The sequence below is a fragment of the Zootoca vivipara genome, chromosome 6 (genome assembly GCF_963506605.1).
Source record: "Zootoca vivipara chromosome 6, rZooViv1.1, whole genome shotgun sequence".
In the NCBI taxonomy this organism is placed as follows: Eukaryota; Metazoa; Chordata; class Lepidosauria; order Squamata; family Lacertidae; genus Zootoca; species Zootoca vivipara.
In genome coordinates, this window is record NC_083281.1 from 16,269,397 (window position 1) to 16,292,892 (window position 23,496).

Genomic DNA, 23,496 nt, shown 5'->3' on the forward strand with positions numbered 1-23,496 from the left:
TTTCCTTTTTCTACTTCCTTCTGCCTTATCAGCCAACCCAGGAACAGCTGGAATAGCTCGTTCGTGGGAGCATGAGACTATCAACCTCGGGGTCTTGGGTTTCGAGTCCCACGTTGCGCAAAAATATTCCTGCATTGCAGGCGGTTGGACTAGATGGTCCTCCAGTTGGGCCCCTCCAACTACGTGCTGTATACGATTCTATGAATGAGTTGGTTGTTGTTTAGTCGTTTAGTCGTGTCCGACTCTTCGTGACCACAGATTATAAGGAGCGGGGTCGACTCGAGGCAGGACATGGGCAGCCTGAGGATACGGCGGGTGGTCGTTGGCGATGCCTTCCGCCTCTCGCCTAGGAAATCCACGCGTCGGCGTTCGCGTAACGTCGGAACGGTCTTTGTACACGTGAACGGGGCGCAGCCGAGACCCCTCCCCCCGCCGCCGCTCGCCCTCCTACACGTGCCTCCCCGCCCCTCCCACCCGTCAAGGCGCCCGGCCCCGCCCTCGCACATGTCTCCGCGTTCTGTCCCCGCCCCGTCACGTGCCCGCGCACCGGGCTCCTCGCCTCGCACGTGGCTGGTGAGGCCGCCCAGGAGGGCCGGGCGCCTGGCAAGAGCCTAGCCCATTGGCTGGCGGGGCCGCCGCTCAGTGCGGAGGGACGGGGCTACGGCTGCCGCCGCCGCCGCTGTCGCGACCTTTGTGTCGGGGAAGGAAGGAAGAGCGGACAGGAGGGCGCAGGTAAAGACTCCCCTTCTCCGCCTCGGGTGCATGGCTCCGGGGAGGGCGCGGGGGAAGGGGGCGCCTTGCAGGGGGAACGAGAACCGCCCCCGCGCCGTGGGCCACGATTGCACAGCCCCCTCCCTCCCTGCAGCATCCTCAATGAGGGCTAGAAGCACCCCCATGTCATGGGCCATGATTTGAGATGCTCCACCCCCCTTCAGCATCCTCGATGAGGGCTAGAACCATCCCCGTGTCACTGAGTCTGATTAGACAGCCTCCCCCGCCCCCGTTCACCCCCCTCAAAGAGTGTTAGAACCACCCCATATTACAGGGTTTGGTTGACGCCCCCCCAACTCCCTTCAAAGGGCTTCCTTCCTTCCTTGCCTGTTTTTAAGCAGAGGTTGGGCTGCCACCTGCCAGGAATTCTTCAGCTGCGATTCCTGCAACTCAGGGTTGGACTAGATGACCCTTAGTTCCCACCCTCTTGATTCTATGATTCGCCTTCCTCCATGAGGACTAGGGAGCCCCTCTCCTTTGAGTGCCACGAGCTGCCCCCTGCTGCTCCCAGGTGGGGCAGAAAAGGGGGCTGCTGGCTTTGCACCACTGATGGACAGACAGTTGCCAGGGTCTCTTGCCTCCCCCAATAATAATAGTTTTCCAAACGACCTCCATCAAATTCATCTTCTGCCCGTCCCTCCTGGATTGAGATGCTGCTGGTGATGCCTGGCATTTGGACCCAACCCACCCTCTTCCCCAGCCCCCTGCTGCCTCTATTCCCCTTTACCCCAGACGCCCCCACTGCCGTTCAGCTAAATACCCCCTGGGCTCTGGGATTGGTGGTGTTCCATGAGGTGACCCAAAGAGGTCTTTTTTTGGGGGGGGTCGGGTGGCCTCTGTGGTTGTTCCTGGTTAAAGAAGCCAGATTATCCTCCACAAGGGCCAGGGCTTTTTCAGTGATGGCTCCAACCTGGTGCAATGCTCTGTTCCATGAGACTAGGGCCATGCGGGACTTGATCTCCTTCCGCAGGGCCTGTAAGTAAAGAGTTATTCCGCCTGGCCTTCAATTTAGCCTGATCCCCCATTCCTTTTCCCCTTCCCTTTTTTATGAAGAAACCCTTCTGGGCCCCTACATTTAAACTCTTCCCTGGTCTCCTTGCTGGCCTTAGCAGGACTAACTTGGACAGTTAGCCCTGGCAATGCTACATTGATGTTGTATTTTATGCTGTTTTTAAAGTCGTTTTTAATCAATGTTTTATATTTGTTGTTAGCCACCCTGAGCCTGGTTTCTAAACTGGGAAGGGCGGGGTATAAATATATTATTATTATTATTATTATTATTATTATTATTACCCTGGGAGAAGTGTCCACTTTGTGGCTCAGGACTGGGGAAACCTCTTAAGGGAGGGGGCAGGTGAGGGCACCCATTGCGAGGACCCCTCAGTGCTGGTGGGCGGAAGCAGGAATCATGGATTTTTTTAAAAAAAAAACACACCCATGAAATTGTAGAGTTGGAAGAGACTCCAAGGGGTCATCTAGCCCAACCCCCTGCAATGTAGGCATCTCAGCTAAACATCTTATAGAAGCTGCTGTCATTGTCCCAGGGTATCTGTGCTCTCTTGCCTCCCCGCCTGACACCCAGGACCCTTCCAGGTCAGTAGGACCTGGGGCAGGCTTGTTTCCTGCTGCAGGACAGGACCTGAACCAGTGAATTCAGATTGCAAGATTTTTGAGGGTAAGAGTTGTTCAGCTGTGGAATGGACTCCCTTGCAACATGAGGGGATATTTGAAGATGGCTCTCCTATCTCCCCTCAGTCTCTTCTTCTCCAGTCTAAACATACCCAGCTCCTTCAACTGTTCCTCATCAGACTTGCTTTCCAGACCCTTGAATCATCTTGGTTGCCCTCTTCTGTCCACATTCTACCTTGTCAACATCCTTCTTAAATTGTGGTTCCCAGAATTGAACACAGTATTCCAGGGATGGTCTGATCAAGGCAGAACAGAGTGGGACTATTGCTTCACTTGATCAGAACACTAGACGTCTGTTGAGGCAGCCTAGAATAGCGTTAGCTTTTTTTGCTGCTGCATCGCACAGTTGACTCATGTTCAGCTTGTCCACCAAGGCCCCTAGATACTTTCCACATGTGCTGCTAATAAGCCAGGTGTCCCCATCCTATATTTGTGTATCTGGTTGTTCTTGCCCAGGCATCCCCAAACTTCGGCCCTCCATATGTTTTGGACTACAATTCCCATCATTCCTGACCACTGGTCCTGTTAGCTAGGGATCATGGGAGTTGTAGGCCAAAACATATGGAGGACCGCAGTTTGGGGATGCCTGTTCTTGCCTAAGTGCAGAACCTCACTCTGGTCCCTACTGAAACTCATTTTGTAAGTTTGGGCCCAGTTCTCCAATCTGTGAAGGTCATTTTGAATTCTGATTCTGTCTTCTGTGGCATTAGCTACCCCCCCCCCAAGTTTGGTGTCACCTGCATCCCCTCATCTGCTTAACTGCCCTCCCCCCATATTTTATTCATGTTGGCACCCCTGTCCTTAAGCTTTTTGAAATAAGCCTTCTGAAAGTGCAGAGTGCATGCCTGACTACACTCATCTTTCCTTTGCTTGTGTATAATGAAACCCAAGAAAACATGATCAATTCCTCCCGAGGTTCCCAGTGCTTCCACCTCGTCGATCGGTTCCTCTATGTTGGTGAGGACCAGGTCCAAGATAGATGACCCCCTTGTTGCTTCTTCTACCTTCTGGGAAATGAAACTGTCAGTGAGGCAATGGAGGAATTAGCTGGATCTTACATTCTTGGCAGAGTTTGCATTCCAACATACAGTGGTACCTCTGGATGCGAACAGGATCCGTTCCGGAGCCCCGTTCGCAACCAGAGCAATACACAGCCTGAAGCGCCGAATCTGTGCATGCTCACGCGATTCAGCACTTCAGCGCATGCGTGTGACGTCATTCGTCGCGTCTGCGCATGCGTGAATCGCTGAACCCGGAAGTAACCTGTTCCGGCACTTCCGGGTTTGGCGCATTCGTAACCCGTGATATACGCAACCGTCAGCGAAGGTAACTAGAGGTATGACTATATATCGGGTAGTCCAAGTCTCCTTTGACTACAATATCTTTCATTTGTGATTGTTTGGTAATCTGCTCTAGGAAGGCATCATGCAAATCTTCCGTCTGGCTTGCTGGTCTATCGCAGACAACCACAGTTAAGATCAATGTTGTTTCTCTCTCCTACAAATTTTACCCATTTACTCTCAATCTGCTTTTCATGTTCCAGGCTATGGATTTCTTCACAAGTGTACACATCCTTTACATATAATGCTGCTGGTTCTCTCTTCCTGCTGATCTATTTCTTTTGAGCAGGTCATACCCCTCAATTCCTACATTCCAGCGATTAGTCTTATCCCACCAGGTTTCAGTAATGTTTATTAGGTCATGTCAACCTGTAGTAAGTGATCCAATTTGTCTTGCTTGTTTCCATACTCTGTGCAATAGTATAGACACAGCTGAAATCACGAGTCCTTCCTCTACACACTGCTGCCTCTCTCCACATCAGTAGGGAGTTACCTGCCGGCACCGCATGTGTCTTCCTTTTTCTGGGGAGCAGCAGGAACTGCTACCTCAGTTTGTTTTGGGGTTCGGAAACTGCTGTTCTTGCTCTCTTCTGGCCGAAAACCGGTGTCCGAGGCGAGGGCATGGAATCAGTCTTGTATTTCCAGAGACACAGCAAGGCTCCTGACTGTTTTGCTTTTTTGTGTCACATTCCTCTGGAGTTGGGCGATCTTTCTCCCTAGGGGCACCCCACCTATGTCTCTTTTCCAGGTCAGTCCATTCCTGTCTAGTGAGAATTTAGTCATCTTACCCGGTGGCTCAAAGTGTGAATAGGTGGAACTGGAGTCGCTGTACCTTCTCTTCCGGGAAGGCAACCAGATTGCACTTGCTGCAGGTGTGGTTTTGCACGTTCTCAGGCAGGAAGAGAAACATGGCATACGAGCCGCGCATGCCACAAGCACGCAGATTGTCTTGCGTGCACCTTTAAGGCTTGGTTGCAAGAAATCAACAGGTGCCCTGTGAATATTGGTGAGCTTAGTGTCATTGACAGTATGGGATCAGACCTGTAGTATTTTGTGTCCTAGGCCTGTTTTGCATGTGTTTATTTATGTATGTGCCCACCTGGTGCCCTCCAGGCATTTTGGACTACAACTCCCATCAGCCCCAGCCAGTGCACCATGAATTGCAGTTTCCGCTAAGGGGCAATGCACACACCTTGATTCCTTTACCTTTGAATGTGGGAATCTGCTCTGTGTGTGTGTGTGTATTCAGGGTGATGTGAGGTAACACCCGGGCTGCCCAGTTCACATGTGCAAGTCGACGCTTCTCTTTGCAGGCACCCAGTTTTGGAGTGTGCACAGATCCTGGCCAATCCCCGAGCGCCCCCCTCCCCAGTCAAGGTAGAGGGATCCACACCCTTCCTTAGCGTGTGGGGCTGGTGGAAGCCCTGGGCTTTTCTTCCCAAATGCATAGCCATTCATCAGACCGTGTCTGTTTCCCCAGCTCTGCATGTGGGCCAGTAGCCCAAGGACTTCCTTTGCCAGCCGCTTCTGCTGTGTCTGATCTCGCACTCATGACCAGGGTTGCGTCATGTGGGTACTGTTTAGTGGAACCAGTTGAACCAGAAGACAGCTTTTGGGCAGGGATGAGCCCAGGACAAGCAGAAGAAGATTGGAGAAAGTTATGGGAACCAGACAGGCAGCTCTCATGTTGACTCCAGGAATATTTTTAATTTCCCTGCTTAGCCTGCTGCAAACAGGCAGTATCACTGGTGTCCTCAAAGGGCCATCAAAATGATTTCCATTTCCATTCCAGGTCAAGGCCCTGATTAACATCACAACTAGCTTTATGCCACTGTAAGTTGGCTCTTTCCCATGATGCGTATGAGGCTCCCCCACCCCAAAAGCTCCAGTCCTTTTCGGCGATGCAGGGGGTTGGACTAGATGACCCCTGGGGTCCCTTCCAACTCTACAGTTCTATGATTCCGTGAACTCCTGGCTAGATTCTGAGTTGCTGCTTTGTGCGATCGGAATGGCCCTGTGTGGATCTACTCCCTGTCTCGCGGTGAGGTCTTTTGGGTGCAAGGCCACAGATGTTTGTTGTCAAGTGGAATAAGATGTTCGTCACAAGAGGCTGTTGTCCCCTGCTCAGTCACCAGCTCATCACTGGGTTTGGCAGCCCTCCATCCCCAACGCCAGTTGCCATGTTTAGTTAAGACGTGGCACATTCAGGACAGATAAAAGAAAAGGAAGTCCATACACAGTGCATAGTTAATCTGTGGAACTCCCTCCCACAGGAGGCAGTCGTTGCCCCCAACCTAGATGGCTTTAAAAGAGGATTGGACAGATTCATGGAGGAGAGTTCTATCGGTGGCTACTAGCCACAGTGGCTTTGTTCTGCCCTCCACAGTCAAGAGGCAGCAATGCTTCTGAATCCTAGTTGCTGGAAACCACAGGAGGAGAGAGTTGCTCTTGTGCTCAGATCCTGCTTGTGGGCTTCCTCTTGGGGCATCTGTTTGGTGACTTGGCAACTGCATGTGCGAAAGGCCTCTGTTGAGTGGAAAGCTCTCTCCTTGAGGTGCCACGATTCCTCTGCTTCAAGGAAGCTATTAGGCTGGGATATTTGATATTTGCATCATCATCACCTTTTCCTTTAGCTTATTGATGTGCATGGATGACCCCGGAGTGTTGCTCTTTGCCATCTCCTTGGATATTTTGAATTTGCTGCTCTTCTCTTTTTCAGTTCTTGTGATATGTGGGTTCAGATCCTCCCTCTTGCCATGGTTTGGGTTTCATTGCTGCATCTGTCACCCTCAATTTCTTTTCTGTGAATTATAGAAACGTGTTATGATGTTGCAGGGAAGAGCAAATTCCATACAGGTTAAAGGGAAATGCTTTGCAAATGGAAATTGCTGCATGAGGGATTCATAATAATGGGCTGGGCTAGACTTTGCTTGTTTATTCTGTGCTGCATTTTTTCCTCGCCCTGGATTTTGGGTTCCTGCTGAATCGCTGTCAGCAACTGGGTGCTTGCAGTGGCTCTTTCTGTGCAGACGCAGAGTAGCCACACACCTGCTTAGGCTGGGGTTGGGGTGGTAATGGCCCAGAGCTGACCGAGCTTAACAGAAGCTCTTGCAGGACAAAATCCTCTTTCTTGCTCCAGGAATAGTCCGGGGCGGCAAAGTGCCGTTCCGTACGTGCTTTCTCTTCTTACAAGTTCTTACAAGTTGAAAGGCCAGCCCAGAAAAGTTGTGGCTTCACCAATTCTGGACGCAATGACATTCACTGTACAGTCTGGGGGCTGCAAGATCAAACCTTTCTTTCCCCAGAATCTGACGCCCCGTTTTCAAGTATAGGAACCAACTCCTAAGGACTGAGGTCCCTTCGACACCCTTCAATAGAATATTTGAGCCCCCCCCCCAAGTTGATGGACACTGCCATTGCCATTCAAATGGTGTGTGTCTTGTTAGCGATTATGCAGGGTGGGGCTTACCTGCCCCCCCCCAAATATTTTATTCAAGTTGGCACTGCTGGTTTCAGGACAGGACAGGTAAAAGGAAGGACTTCTTCCTGCAGTGCATAGTTAAACTGTGGAACTCCCTCCCGCAGGAGGCAGGGGTGGGCACCAAGCTAGATGTGTTGAATGATTGTGTAAAAGTGTCATTATTGTTTCACTGTACCTTTAAGAGTCAGGAAAGATTTAATGACTGGGGCTCTGCAGCTGTGGAGCAGCTCTACAGGTGTTGCTGTGAAGCTGATGATGCAGGGTATATCAGGGGTGTTGTGTGTTGCCTCTGTGCTGGGCATTTTCCCAGTGTGCTCTTGGTGGGTGGTTTGGTTGTGCGGGTATTCTGTGTAAGCCTAATTTAATTTTTTGTAATTTTTCCTTTCTCCATTAAACCAAGCATTTGTTTAAGTCTTGGTCTCTATGTGTAAGTTCCTCAACCAGTTTCTGCTGATTTTGCTTTTTACCCTAACAAGATGGAGGACAGCAGTCCTTCTAAATACCTCCTGACCTGTAGGAGGGGAGAGGGCTCTTGTGCTCGGATCCTGGTTGCAGGTTTCCCACAGGCATCTTGGTCAGGACTGGCCTGATCCAGAAGGCTCTTCTTAGGATCCTGGAGGAACTGTGGATATGCACAGCTGGCCCAGGCTTTTTTCTGGGAATTCCCAGCAGCAAGAGGGATTGGCCGCAGCAAATGTGCCTCCTTCGCTGCATACCCCCCCCCCCCCAATCCTGTTAAAGTACGGCTGGGACAATCCAAGCGGCTTGGCTGCCTGTTTATATCTAGGCATCCTTTGCGTTTCAAATCCTTTCTTCCAGAGGGTCTCGAAAAGTTTGCTGCTGAGACTAGGCGTGTTGAAAAGCTTCGCTGGCTGGAGCTGATTTGAACAATAGACTCCTGGAACTGTAGAGTTGGAAAGGACTTCAAGTGTCATCTAGTCCAACCCCCTGCAATGCAGGAATCACAACTAAGGGGAAGGGGCACAAAGTGGGGTCCTCCCCGCACCCCCAGAGCAGTGCACTGTGTTGTGATGGGGGGGCTTAATTTTGTAGGTGCTGCGGGACTCACGTTTTCTCGTGCCAAATCTTCCTTGGCTTCCTGATGGAAGAAGTGAGATGTTTCTGCCTGGAGGCAGGCAGTGGCTTTTCCAAGAGAGAATCGAGAGTTTCACTTCCCGTTGGGGTCTCCCCATAGAATCGTCAAATTGCAGAGTTGCAAGGGCCCCCCCGTGGGTCATCTAGTCCAACCCCCTGCAATGCAGGAATCACAACTAAGGCACCCATGGCGGGTGGCTACCTGACCTCTGCTTAAAAACCTCCAAGGCAGGAGAGTCCACCACCTTTCATGAGAATCTCTTCCGCTCTCGGAACAGCTCTTCCGCAGCCTTCCCCTGTTCCATCAAGCTTGCAGCTCCGTCAGAAAAAGAAAGGAAGGAATGAGATTCGTTTGGCAGCGCTTGTTTTTTTTTTATAGAAAAAACCATGCTGGGTCTTCAGAACTATTTTATTTTGTTGTGCTCCTGGAACAACACAAAACTGTTTGGACCGGAAGCGAAAGCCGGAAGATGCTTCTGCCTTCCCCGTCAGGAGGGAAGGGGGACTCCTGGCTCCCTCCCTCCCTCCTCCTTTGTCTGCCTGTGCCTCATGCCTGATCCAGATTTAGTTCCGCCTGCCTCCTGCTGCGCCCCTTGTCTGGGTGGGAGGGAGGTGTGGCATGGGTGCGTGCGGGGGAAGATAATGAATGGAGCGCCCTCTCTTTTTCCCTTCCTCCAGCTGCGCCTCGTGTGTGTGCGCTGCTCCATGTGACGCCGTACTTCTAAGCTGTGTCCATATTTAGGCAGCGGAGTCTCTGCCTCTCCCGCCCCCCCCCCCCGCACCTCCATGTGCAAGCACGCATGAGAGGGTGGGCTTGGGCGCCTCTCTCCCCTCCCCTCTTCCACAACTTTCCCATGGCTGATCGGATGGCCCTGCCCCTAGAGACACCTCCCTGCGCCCGGTTATGGCGGAAAGGTTATTTTCTCCCCGGCTTGGCTGGAGAGGGGAGCTGAGCCCTTGCCACAGATGATGGAGAGGCGAAGCCTTTGAGGTAGGGGTTTTGGACGGCAAAGTCTCTCCCTTTTCTGGAAGGGTGAGTGCCGAGCAGGTACGTGGGGCTCCATCGAGTGAAGGAGGGGAGGCTGGCGGCTTGTGGGGTTGTGATGGACCTTTGGGTACGGCTGGGTTACGGCTGGCATGTCTCGTTCTGTCTTCGACATCTCATTCTCCGCAGGCTTCTGCTGATTCTCACTGCGGCTTTCGGGAATTCGTGTGTGTGTGTGGGGGGGGGCAACCCAGACACACACCCTCTCCCGGTTGACCCCCAGGTCTCCTCTGCGTCATCAGCTGGAGCCCACTGGTTATTTATTTTATTCATTGCATTTATATGCCAGCTTTTATTACCTCCAAGGATCCCAAGGGGGGCACCCATGCCTCTCCCCCACACCATTTAACCTCCGCAACAACAACAACCCTGTGAGGTAGGCTAGGCTGGGAGGCAGTGACTGACCCACAAGGTCACACCCAGTAAGCTTCATGGCCGAGTGGGGGGGGATTCAAACCCTGGTTTCCCAAGTCTTAGTCCGGTGCTCTAACCATTACACTACACTGTCTTTCCAGATTTTTCCTCCTAGAAGCTCCGGGTATGGTGTTCTTATCGCCATTTCTTTTGTTAGACGGACAATGGGGTGGGTTTGTGCCAAGTTTCTGGGTACCTGCCTGATAAATCATCCCCACAATTTAGGTGCGACTTTGTCCCTGGCGCCCCGGAATTGTGGCAGAGTTCCCAGAACGCCACAGGGGCTGAGAGTATGGGAACCCTTGGCTTGGTGAAATAGGGCAGCGGGTGAATTTTGCTTTTTAAGGTAGGGTGTGTATGTGTGTGTGAGGCAGAAGAGGTGGAACTCGTCTGGGAGGTCTGCCCTGGTGGTTTTGGACGAGGGTGGGTTTCCCGAGCGCACACAGCTGCCTAAACCCGCTGCCGCTTTCCTGCATTGCAAAGGGGTTGGACTAGATGACTCTTGGGAGTCCCTTCCCAGCTCTGCAATTCTGCGACACGCCTCCACTCTGGCCGTATCCATAAAATTATAACTGTGGCACGGAGGCAGGGGGGTGGGGCAGAGGCTGAGCCCCCTTGGTCACAGGCCAGGCTGAGCCCCACAAAGTGCAGCCTCCCTCCCTCCCCCCAAGGAACGGGGGGGGACACAGGGACGCACGCCTATGCGTGAGGTGCGTGTGGGTCTCCGTGTGCTGGGAACACGCTGTACACCATTGCGTAATCTTTGGCTCTGCTTGGGAAACGTAGTAGTTGAGCCTGCCTCTCTCCCCTCCCCCCAGTCTGGGCGGGGTGTAAACAAAAGCACATGGCTGGCCAGCTGACTCTGGCTGGAGGAGGAACCCTTGCCTGCTGCCTGGCTGCTGTGGCATGAGGAAGCATGTGGACTGGAGGGAGGAGGAGGAGGAGGAAGCAGCATTCTCCCCACTTGATCAAAAGTCCATATCATGGTTGAATTCTGCAGGAAATGGGGTGGGATAAAGTGCCTGAGGATTTAGTTGTTTGCCTAATAATAATAATAATTTATTATTTATACCCCACCCATCTGGCTGGGTTTCCCCAGGCACTCTGGGCAGCTTCCAACAAAAGATTAAAAAAAAATACATTAAAACATCAGTCATTAAAAACTTCCCTAAACAGGGCTTCCTCCATCTATAAGGACTCAAGTGGAGCCTTGCTCAAAGATTTAATTCTCCCAGCTGACAGGGTACTTGATTCACTTTCCTCCATTTTATTTATTTACAGGTGAAATTATAATATCATCGAAAAGTGCATTTATTGCAGTAATGCAACTTATTTATTTATTTTTTGATTTTTACAAATGCTTTCTTTTGGAAATTCCACAGTAATAAAACAAATAGTTAACAATAATACAAAAATAAACAAAGAGAAAGATCGCTATTATATTTAATTAATTACATTCCATTTATAATTGACCCGCCTAATGACAAATAATTACAATTACAACAAATAAAGGCTTGACGTATCTTGCTTTGCATGTCATGCATCTATCTCATATATTGGTTTCACCTTTTAAGTTGCATTACTGAAATAAATGCACTTTTCGACGATATTTTAGTTTCCCAAGTTTCCCAAGTTTCACCTGTATTTATTCATACATACGGTACATACATACCTCACTTTTCCCCTGACAGGGAATAAAATAAGAGCAGCTAAAAACAGATAGAATAAAAATAATAAAAAAAACAATTAAACATTAATACAATTAAAACTGTGTTTAATATATAAATAATATATTAAATAATATATTATTTATATAATATATAAATAATATGCACATATAAAATATATTGAAGTGGCATTGTAAGGGGTTGGACTAGTTGGCCCTTGGGGTCCCTTTCCAATTCTACAATTATTTGATTCTATTAAAATATAATTGCAAGAAATAACAACAACAACAATACTTAATGATGATAATTTTAATATTTATATTCTGCCCCTCTGACTGGGTTGCCCCAGCCACTCTGGGCAGCTCCCAACAAAATATTAAAAACACACTGAAACATCAACCTTTAATAACTTCCCTGAACAGGGCTGTCTTCAGGTGTCTTCTAAAAGCCACCTGAAAAACAGCACAGCACCAGCCCTTTCACTCAAACCAGTCCGTTCCCAAAGACCTCTTGGAATAAAAGAGAATAAAAGAGGACAATGAGGAGGGAGCTGGTCTGACTTCTCTTGGAAGGGAATTGCGAGGATGCCTGGGAGCAATCACCACCAAGAAGGCTGTATCCTGCGTTCCCACCAAGGGGACCTGAGAGGGTGTGGGGACTGAGAGAACGGCCTCCCACGAAGATCCCCAAACCTGGGCAGGTTCCTATGTGGGAATAGGGTCTTTCAGGTAGCTTGGACTTTGTAGGTCATAAGGAGCTCGAAAAATTAAATCCTTCAGGAGAGCAATTTTTTATTTGAGAGAATGCATAGTTATTTTAGCTGTGTAATGCTTTCTTTCTGTTGTTGTTGTTGTTGTTGTTGTTGTTGTTGTTGTTGTTGTATTTTTGGCCAAACAGATTGATTGATTGATTAATTAATTAATTAATTAAGTTGGTGCAACACTGCAGGGGGGGCTGGATGGATGTAGGCAGATTTAACGCAGGTGCCACTTAGAAGCAGTTTTGACGTGCGCTTGGGAAAGTTGTCCTACCAGCTACCAGTGCCAGGATTGCATGCAACTCGAGTCCAGCGTGAACCCTGGCGATTCCTGCATGGCAGGGGGTTGGACTAGATGGCCGTTGGGGGTCTCCTTCCAACCCCCCTGCCGTTTTGTGATTTGCCATCTGTGGTGGGGAAGTGTCTTCTTTCCCTTCTACTTCCTCTCTGAAATTCTCTTTACAGTGGTAGCTGGGTTACAGACGCTTCAGGTTACAGACGCTTTAGGTTTCAGACCCCGCTAACCCAGGAATAGTTAAGAACTTTGCTTCAGGATGAGAACAGAAATCTGGTGGTGCGGCGGCAGCGGGAGGCCCCATTAGCTAAAGTGGTACCTCGGGTTAAGAACAGTTTCAGGTTAAGAACGGACCTCCAGAACGAATTAAGTTCTTAACCAGAGGTACCACTGTTATTTATTGATTGGGTTTCTACCCCACCTTTTTCTACAAGGGGCTCAAGGTGGTAAAACATGGGTTTCCTCCCCACAACAACCCTGTGAGGTAGGTTAGACTGGGAGGCAGGGACTGTGGCCCAAGGTTGCCCAGTGACTCAGCTAAATTTATTTATTTTTCTTCTTTGTTCCATAAAGCTTGTTTAAAAAAAAACAAAAAAAAAAACCTCAAACCAGTTTAAAAAAAGGTAAAGCAGTAAAAGCAAGACAAGCAAACAACCACACACTGAAGCATACAAAAGACAAAATACTGAAACAAATTAGTCATGGCCGAGTGGGATTTGAACCCTGGTCTCTACCAGGTCAAGAGTCCAGCGCTCTGACCACTATGCGGCACTGCCTCTCTTAGGTGTGCAAGGCTTGTGAGCAAGATCCCCTGCGTATTCAAATCCCCTTCTTACAGGTGCCGAATGTGTGAACGCTTGCATGTGTTTGCGTCCTCTGAAACAAAGTTCCCTCTTGTGTTAGGAACCGTCTTGCATGTGACAACCCTTTAGATATATGATAGCCACCTTCGGATCCCTGCAGGGGAGGAGATGGAGAGGAGATATGCATCTGAAGGGCTGTCACATGGAATTTGGATCACGCTTGTTTCCTGCTGCTCCGAGGGCGGGACCTGAACCAACGGAACATTAGTAAAGACTTCCTGACTGTAAGAGCCGTTCAGGAGTGGGACAGACTACGGTACCTTGGAAGCATGGAGGTTTTTAAGTGGGGGGGGGGGCCGCCATCTGCCGCGGATCCTTTAGCTGTGATTTCTGCATTGCAGGGGGCTGGACTAGATGCCCCTCGGAGGTCCCTTCGAACTCTAGAATTCCACATGTCTATAACACAAAGCAAGTTGGGGTTTCTGGTGTTAAATGGCTGCAGGGAAAAAAAGAGAGAGTGTCAGGTGTCCGAACGTGGTACAGAGCAGAAGGGTGCAAGGGACAAATTCAGGATCCACAGATATGGGTGCCCATGTACGATGGCATAGCAAAGTGAAAAAAGTGAAAAGAAACAGACCCCTTGCGACAGGTTGAAATTAAAACATGCCCATGACCCCCCCTCCCCAAATCCCAGAGGAACCCTTCATTTCACATTGCTAGCCAGGAACTTTCTCCTGCTTAGATTGTAACTGGCAACCCCTCTTGGGCCCAGATCCTTCTTGCAGGTTTCATTCCCATTAGGGGCATCCGGTCAGCCACTGCAAGAGCAGGACGTCGGATTAGGTGGGCCGCTGGCCTGATCATCAGCCGGGCCCTTCTTATGGAGCTGCCGCTTCCCTATGCAAGCAAGACACTTGTTTCCTCTTTCCTTCCGGGGGAGGCTGTGTGGCCAAGTCCCAGAAAGCATCCGCCCAGCTCTGGGTGCGAGGCTCTGCAGAAGCAGCAGCAGCTGCCTCCTCCTTGTTATGTAATAGCCAGCCCTCCCTGCCTTCGGTGCAGGAGGAGCAGGGCAGAGCAGCCTGCTCCCGCTTTTGGTTTTCTGCCGCCTGGCCCTTCCTTCCCCCTGTCCTTGAGCACATGGCAAGGCAAGAGGTGGTGGAGGAGGAGGAGGCAGACACATTGCGGGCCGTGTGCTCCGCTGCCCCTCCCTCCCTCCCTCCCTCGCTGGTGCTGGCAAGGTGGAACTTTGCGCAGATGCTCCGGCTGAAACCAGGTTGCCGTGCTCACCCTGGAGCGAGCCATGATTATTTACTTGCCATTCGCATGGTTCTCCTCCCCCTGTCCCTTTAAACCATCTCAAAACCGACAACCCTGCGAGGTAGGTCAGGGTGAGAGCAAGTGACAGTCCATTGAGCATATGGCCGAGTCGAGGATTTGAACCCTGGTCTCTCTCAGGTCCTACTCCCATCATCCTAGCTCAGGGGTCAGCAAACTTTTTCAGCAGGGGGCCGGTCCACTGTTCTTCAGACCTTGTGGGGGGCCGGACTATATTCCCCCCCCCTTCGCCTCCTGCTACACTTTCTTGGCAGCTGCAGAAGCCACTATCGATTTCTCTCTCTGACCTCTTTCTCCCAAAACAGCAGAGAAGGAAGTGATGGAGCCTGTTTCTGGAAGGCCTTTCATGACAGCTTGCTCCTCCGTACAAAATGAAACCTGTCAGTAGGGGAAAAAATGGGGTGTGTGTGTGAAAGGGATCCAGCATGGTCACTTCCCCCATCATTCAAATCTTCTGTGTGCAAAGGGGTTGGACTGGATGACCCTTGGGTTCCTTCCTGATGACACCGTTCTGTGATTCGAGGAGTGTTTGGTCCTGGGAGCACATGCATGCTTCCAGCTTTTAAGTGCCAAGCACTGCATTGACCTCCTCCTCCTCCTCCACCTCCTCGCAAAGTTAAACTATGGAACTCCCTCCTGCAGGAGGCAGCGAGGGCCACCAACCTACAGGTGAAACTCGGAAAATTAGAATATCGTCTAAAAGTGCATTTATTTCAGTAAAGCAACTTTTTATTTTTTATTTTTTACAAATGCTTTCTTTTGGAAATTCCATGGTAATAAAACAAATAGTTACAACAATACAAAAATAAGCAAAAATAAATATCGCTATTACATTTAATTAATTACATTCCATTTATAATTGACCTGCCTAATGACAAATAATTACAATTACAACCAATAAAGGCTTGACATAATCTTGCTTTGCATGTCATGCATCTATCTCATATATTGGTTTCACCTTTTAAATTGCGTTACTGAAATAATAAATTCACTTTTCGACGATATTCTAATTTTCCGAGTTTCACCTGTAGATGACTTTAAAAGAGGATTGGACAAATTCATGGAGGAGGAGAGGGCTATCGATGGCTACTAGCTAGCATGGCTCTGCTCTGCCGTCACGGTCGGAGGCAGCAAAGCTTCTGAAGACCAGTTGCTGGAAACCACAGGAGGGGACCACTTTTGTGCTCGGATCCTGCTTGCTGGCTTCCCATAAAGGGCATCTGATTGGCCACTGTGAGAACAGGATGCTGGACTAGATGGGCCCCCTTTGGCCTGATCCAGGCTCACAGCTCTTCTTGAGTTTTCCACACCTAGTTTCTTCTTCTTTAATGAATAAAGCAGGTGGTTTCCCCACGGTTAGTGAATCTGCAGATCCCTTAAAGACTCCCTCGAGAGGTAGTGGCCTCTACTTCATTGGAGGTTTCTAAGCAGAGGTTGGGTGGTCGTCATGGATGCTTTAGCTCAGATTCCTGCATTGCAAGGGGGTTGGACTGGATGACCCTCGGGGTCCCTTCGAACTCAACAGTTCTACGATTCTAAGTTCTCCTGTTCCACTAACATCCTGCTTTTGTCTCTCTGCCCCTCAGGAACCCAGGAGAGTCTCAACCATGCCTTCAGACAAGACCTCTCCGCTTGTGCACCCTTCTAAGCTTGGGAAGGAAAAGACCATCTTGTCTGGGTCCCTGAAGGCAGAGAGCTCCAACTCTGAGGGCCACATGGGACAGTCCAAACCCACGATGATGAGAGGCTCTGGCAGGAGGCCTCGCCCCCCTGCGAGTGAAGGGGAGAAGGACTCTGGATTTTCAGGTACAGACCCTCCCAGCAGCTGCCCCCCTGCTGTCAGGCTGAGAGCCGGACCATGGGACTGCAGTGTGAGCAGAAAAGGAGGCCCTCCCCTCCCCTTGCTGCTTTAGCTCTGGCATCTGAGAGGCCTCATTGTCTAGCTCCTTGCAGCCCAGAGGCAGAGAGACTGGCTACTCGAGCATGGCAGCATCCTCTTTGGCCGCCGTTTTATTTATAATTTTTTTTACACCGCTCTAAAGTAAAAATACAAACAAACCTTAAAGCGGTTTACAAGAAAAGATAAAGCAGCACACTTGTCACCAAGAAAAAGTACGCAACAACAATTTAAAAACTTTTCAAAAAGTTAAAATAATGGTAAAAACAGATTGGAACTCTCATCTGGGTAGGCGCTGCTTGCCCAAGTGAGAAGGTTTTTAGCAGGTGCTGAAAAGTGCACCGTGAAGCCACCTGCCTGATATTGTGAGGCAGGGAATTCTAAACTGCATTTGTATGTGGCTCCCACCCGCATGTCTCAGCCTGAGCACGTGCGGAAAGGGGGCAGCCAGAGACAGGCCCCAGAATGAATGTCGCCCTGGCAATAATGGTTTGGTTGCTCGATGGCCTGCTTCTAAGGAGAGGAAGCTGAATAATTTGAGAGGGGAATGTTAGTTCATATTTACTTGAGAAGGGGGCGAAGGATTTCCCTGTCATCCTGCAGCACCGACCTGAGAAAGTGCCACTTTTGAGAAAAAGAGAGAGCAAGCAACTTCAGAGGTTGATTTCAAAGGCCTGACGCCAAGCACCATGATCTGCAATTGTGGGTGCTATTCATGGGTCCCCTGTGTTGCACCCTTTCCAAAGCTTTTGTTGTCTGACCAACATGTTTTGCATAAACCACACAAGTGCAGCTGCAACCGGTTGGAGTTTATTTTTATTTTTTAAAAAAATACCTATCTTGTGGGTCAACTAGGTTGTTGAGCAAGTTCACCCTGCAAATCACAGGTTTCCTTTCGCAGCTTGGTGCATTGCTAAGAAGAGCGGTTCTCTCCAGTCTCGGAGGTTGGATTTGGCTGGTGTAATGATATTCGCAGGGATAACCTCTGCTCAAGAGAGAGTTTCATACTTAAGACGCTCTTAGATTGGCCGTCTCCTTAAGTTAGAGCAATTCCACATGGGCCACAGGAGTTGCTCACGGGGTAAATGGCGATGTGAACTGTCAGTGTCTTAGATTTGGCATTCTGGTCTGTCGACTCCCCTTATAATGTAGCACTGGATTTTATTTTTATTTCTTTCTGACATTTACATCGCATCCTCCCCACCGTGGAGCCCAAGGTTGTGCACATGGTTCCCCATTCAGTCCCCACAACAACAACAACCCTGCAAGGTGGGTTGGGCTAAGAGGCAGTGACTGACCCGAGACTTCATGGCCAAGTGGGGATTCGAACCCTGGTCTCTCAGGTCCTAGTCCGGCACTCTAACCACTGCACCACACTGGTTCTCAGATACGTTTCTGCCCGGTTTAGATCGGAGGAGAGGCACCCGTCTAATCTCTTGCAAAGCCGTCCTCCTTGGGGGTTAGTGCAGGGGCTTCTCAGCAGACAGGGGTCAGGGGCTCCTGGATGAGGAAATGGGGAAGGGCTGCTGGCTGCTGCCGAGGTTTTAATGATTGCCCTGCTTTTTCCTTCCTGACTGCCTTAACCCCTCCTCTCCCCCATCCCTCTTTGGCAGATGAGAGCTCGGAGCACCTGAGCGCCGTGGAGCAGACAGACGCGGAGGACCAGCCAGCCTACCCATTGCGCCAGGGGGGCGCGTTGCAGCGGGCGGCGCAGAAAGCGCATGGGGGGCTTGCGGGCGGAGCCTTCCCTGGCCTCACCCCCGTTTACATCGTCAAAAACGTTATCCTCAAACAGGTAGCCCCTTTTCACTCCCAGGCGTGACCCACTCATTGTCGTGGTCCGCTTTGCAAAGTACAGGAGGGAAGGTTCCTGCCCCGAGGGGTGTGCAAGTCATGGGACACCCCCCCCAGTGGATTATGGGGAGGGGTGGAGTTTCACCCACCCGGTGGCCTTTTCCTCACTTTTGGTTCTTTGCTCTTCCTCCTCGCAGCCCCACGCAGCGTCCCCCACCACCCAGCTCTTAGCCTGGAACAGCCAGCACCCTCTCAGCAGCACCCAAGGCTCCCCCACCCACGTTCTCTTGATCCAGCCGCCATCAGGACCCTTGAAGCCGCTGTTTCCTGGCCAGAAGTCTCCCGCCAAGGAGGCTGCCTACCTCCCCATCCTCAGCACATACCCCAAAATTGCTCCTCACCCGGGTTGTGACCCACAGGTCAAGGGCCTGGAAGGGGGAGGAGGAGGAGGGTCCACCCCGGCAGGAGGGGCCAGCAAGAACAAACGCTTCTGCCTGGAGGAGGCCTGGGTGTCGTCGTCTGAAGCCGCCACCCCGAAAGGCAGCAGGGAGAAGCAGCGCAAGGAAGCGCCCCCCGCTTCCTCTGGCCAGCTCGCCTCCACCCTCCTCTGCCCGGAGGCGCTTTCCCAGAACACGGTATCGTCCTCCACAGGACTGGACTTGGCTGAGGGCAGGATGATCTCCAGAGCCTCCAAAAAGCTGGGCTGCAGCAGCTCGGGCAAGCAGCGCCGCTTCCACAACACGGTGCAGGTCCTACGGAAGTCAGGCCTGCTGGGCATCACGTTGAGGACCAAGGAGCTGATCCGGCAGAACAACAGCACCCAGTGGGAGCTGGCCCAGCTGCGGGAGCACGCCCAGCTCCTGTGCGAGGCCGTCCAGAGCAATGACTTCCGCGCCTGGGCCCGCCTCCAGGAGGCCATGGACCGTTCTGCCAGCTATTGGGCCAAAAAGGGGGCTAGCTCCTCTTACACACATGTGTGGCAGCAGAGGCCGAAGGCCGAGACCACGGGCCCCACCACGGAGACCCCCGGGGAGCCCCTGCCCGGCTCACCGATGAGCCTGTCGCTCACGCCGGACACCTCGGTGCATGTGGCGCTGCCTTAGCTCCTCTGCCATCATGCCCTGGGCTGAAGGGTGTGGCTCCGGAAGAAAACCTCTTTGCAAGAATCTGTGTCTTGGCCACCAGGCCCTCAGCAACCCCAGCCTCTTGCCGTTGGTGAGGCTGAGGAGGCCATTGTGGAAGGCCGGATTAGGCCCCTCCTGACTGGACTGCTGACCCTTCAGGGGGTTTGTTGGCTGTTGAAGCCTGCTGTGTGCTTGTGGAAGGTTCCTGAGATAATCTTTGGGCTCCGATAAAATAATCTCAGCATGGGGAATGGGGTTGGGCTGGACTCTTGTTGGCCCAGTTTAGGATTGAAATAGCAGAGGAATTGTGTTCCTGGAGGCCGACAGGGCGAGGCCTTGGGCAGCCGGCACAGAAAGGTGCAACTGCTTTTGTATTGATTCATCCCATTTGCTCTCAGCTGGGATTTCGGAGCAGCAAATGTTTTAATATTTGAAACAGCCAGCCCTGAGAGGAAGATGGAGAGCAATATGGCCAAGGCCCATCTAAGGAAGTGTTGTATTTTAACTCATGCCTCTCTGGTAAGGAGCGCTCTCTCCTGCCCACTAAGTTGCTCCTTTGCTACAAAAGGAGTCTGTTTCCATCTTGACAGAATGGCCTCCGCTCACCCATTTTCTGGTTTTTGGGGAAGCGATGTAATGATGCTCTGACTGAAGGGTCTAGCGAGCGACATTCTGCCCCATTAGGAGTTCTGCCTCTGAAGCTTGCTTTGCTCCGCTGCCGACAGAAGATGGTCCAATAATAATAAAGAAATGATGATGATGGTGATGATGATGATAATCTGGTGTGTTATTAACTGCAAAAGGTCACCCCCCACCTCTTTCCATTGCTGTTTGTGGTGAGAAAGAGCTTGCTCCTTTGGGGGCTTGGGGGCTTTCCTCTAGGTCAGGACCCTTTGAAACCTGGCAGTCTCTCTAGTGAAATGGGACGGCGGGAGGGTAAGACGCTGGATTTCTTCCCTCTCCCTTTGCCAGTGGATGTTGCAAAGAAAACAAATGGGGGCTAGCTTTCCATTTCTGTCTTCACCTTCATTTGTTTGATGCCTAATGTGATTGAAATCGAATGCAAATAGTGTGTTGTGGATTTCTTCAGCTACTACACGAGTCAGCTTTATTTTGGTCCGGGGAATTATCAGTGCTGGATGCCTGATTTAGCAAGAAGATACTTGATCCAGTTTGCACTTAAAGGCGAACCCACACAATTCACAATTTCCAGAACCACGCGAAAACTACGATTTTATGGCATCATAAAACCTTTTAAATGTTTGCAGTGTGGAAAGAGCTTCATTCGGAGTAGTCACCTCTCTAGACATAAAGTAACTCCTACAAAAAACAAACCTTACAAATGTTTGGAGTACAGTGGAACCTCGTGTTACGGACGGGATCCCTTCCGGAGGCCCGTCCGTAACATGGAACTGACAGAAGCCAAAGCGCCGCGTCTGCGCACGCGCATGGTGCGATTTAGCGCTTCTGCACGAGTGGCAAAACCCGGAAGTAACCTGTTCTGGTACTTCTGGGTTGCTGCAGGACGCAACACGAAAACACGTAACCTGAAGCGGATGCAACATGAGGTATGACTGTACAGTAGTGTGACAAGAGTAGCTCCCTGACTAAGCATCAAAGAACTCATAGGGAAACATCTTAGAAGGGGTTGGAGTGGGGAAAGATCTTCAATCACACCAAGAGCTCCTAAAATAAGCAATTTTAGAATTTGCTTCTGTATCTCTGATTTTAAATTTCCTCACCTCACTCTTTTTAATCATAGGCTTTTGCTTGTTCTGAGGCCTTTTGAGTCCAGTTACAGGTAGGTAGCTGTGTTGGTCTGCCATAGATGAAACAAAATAAAAAAATTCCTTCCAGTAGCACCTTAGAGACCAACTAAGTTTGTCATTGGTATGCACACTTCTTCAGATATCACACTTCTTCAGATACCAAGAAACTTCCACAGGTACAGATGACATCTTTCTGACTAAATGCAAGAACCTGGGCATTATACCTAAGGGTCTTAGAATTAAGAACCCTCTACAATCCACTTATCCTATGGTGTCTGAAGAAGTATGCATGCGCATCAAAGCTCATACCAATAACAAACTTAGTTGGTCTCTTAAGGTGCTGTTGTTGTTGTTTAGTCGTTTAGTCGTGTCCGACTCTTCGTGACCCCATGGACCAAAGCACGCCAGGCACTCCTGTCTTGCACTGCCTCCCGCAGTTTGGTCAAACTCATGTTTGTAGCTTCGAGAACACTGTCCAACCATCTCGTCCTCTGTCGTCCCCTTCTCCTAGTGCCCTCCATCTTTCCCAACATCAGGGTCTTTTCCAAGGATTCTTACTGGAAGGAATTTTTTTCTTTTGAGTCCAGTTTGCCTCCAGGCCGCCAAACGTAATGCAGGTGGAGAAAATGTTTATTATTTTTCATTTCATTTCCATACCCCTTTATATTTTAAAGAAAAATCTCAAAGCAGTTTACAGCATATTAAATCAATAAAACAATCCAGACTCAAACATTTCTGAAGAAAGTCAAATATATAGCTCTGTCCCAGCTCCTGCCAACCTAGCAGTTCAAAAGCACGCCAGTGCAAGTAGATAAATAGGTACTGCTGCGGCGGGAAGGTCAATGGCATTTCCGTGCACTCTGGTTTCCGTCGCGGTGTTCCGTTGCACCAGAAGCAGTTTAGTCCTGCTGGCCACGTGACCTGGAAAGCTGTCTGTGGACAAACACTGGCTCCCTCTGCCTGAAAGCGAGATGAGCGGTGCAACCCCATAGTCGCCTTTGAATGGACTCAACTGTCCAGGCAGTGGCGGAGGAAGGGGTGGGGGGTGGGGGTTGTGGTCTGCCCCCGGTGTCATCACTGGGTTTTTTTTTTTACAAAATGAGTTAATTTTTTTGAAATTGGGCTCACAAAACTTTTTGGGAGTGGCGTGGTGGCTTAGGTGCCTGCAGGTTCTGTGCTGCCTGAAACGGCAGTGTGCGACTTGCGTCTGTCTACTGCCTCTCCCTCAGCTGCCCTGAGGGAGGCAGTGGAGAGGCTCCAAGCGCTGGAATCTCTTCTAAGCAAAAATCTGCTCTTATTCCCTTATGGGGTACACAAGAGCCTTATTGGGTTCTCCATCGGTCGGAGAATATATAACAGAGGCCAACCAGAGAAGTTTGAGAAGCAAAGCCTTTATTTGCTGTTGCAACAGGGTCCTTCCCCTCACGCAGGAGAACAAGGAAGGAACCCAGAACAAAAGAGAACCTCCACTTTTATCAGTTTTCCCATCACCAAGAAATGCCCCCAATACATCATTCCTACATCACAGCTATGTAATCAATACCTCACAAAAAAGGAGGGTTCAAGGTAGAAATCTGAGCACTTTTGACACCTCTCCTAGTCCTCCTATCACCCCTCCCAGGTGTGAATTCCTAAATACAAAGAGAAATTAACATTTTTGTAAGAGTTTTGTAAGAGTTGATCACTGTCTTTTGTTCAGAGGAGTCTTCCATTGTGAATGAGATACCATTGACAGGGAATTATGGCTCCCAAGTTGCTTGTTGTTGTTTAGTCGTTTAGTCGTGTCCGACTCTTCGTGACCCCATGAACCATAGCACGCCAGGCACTCCTGTCTTGCACTGCTTCCCGCAGTTTGGTCAAACTCATGTTCGTAGCTTCGAGAACACTGTCCAACCATCTCGTCCTCTGTCGTCCCCTTCTCCTAGTGCCCTCCATCTTTCCCAACATCAGGGTCTTTTCCAAGGATTCTTCTCTTCTCATGAGGTGGCCAAAGTCTTGGAGCCTCAGCTTCACGATCTGTCCTTCCAAGTTGCTAGTCATCTGGAAATGTGTGCATATGCTGATCCTTAAGCCTTCCTCAAGGCAGGGTTGAGTCCAAGCGGGAGGGGTGAGGGTCTTTGAAGCAGAGCGGAGACGGGGAAGATGGCATTGAACAGGATTCTGGGTATTGCAGTTGTCAAATTCGGTCACCCCTCTCTGTTCATTAATAATGGTGTCCTG

The 23,496-nt window shown here is 50.3% G+C and overlaps 1 protein-coding gene across 4 annotated transcripts; it reads left to right on the forward strand.

Moving 5' to 3' along the window:
• Positions 1–659: 659 nt before the first annotated feature.
• CIPC (CLOCK interacting pacemaker) lies at positions 660–22,258 on the forward strand. 4 transcript variants are annotated; one of them, XM_035117697.2, is made up of 4 exons: positions 660–732; positions 16,279–16,498; positions 18,203–18,384; positions 18,581–22,257. In XM_035117697.2, exons 2-4 carry the CDS (start codon positions 16,300–16,302, stop codon positions 19,484–19,486), a joined length of 1,287 nt encoding a protein of 428 aa, XP_034973588.2. In that variant the 5' UTR covers positions 660–732; positions 16,279–16,299; the 3' UTR covers positions 19,487–22,257. The 4 variants fall into 4 exon arrangements, with proteins under 4 accessions (XP_034973588.2, XP_034973594.2, XP_034973587.2 ...); XM_035117703.2 differs by lacking the exon at positions 660–732 and adding an exon at positions 740–9,409 and having other exon boundaries at positions 18,581–22,258; XM_035117696.2 differs by lacking the exon at positions 660–732 and adding an exon at positions 740–9,424.
• The last annotated feature ends 1,238 nt before the right edge of the window (positions 22,259–23,496 follow it).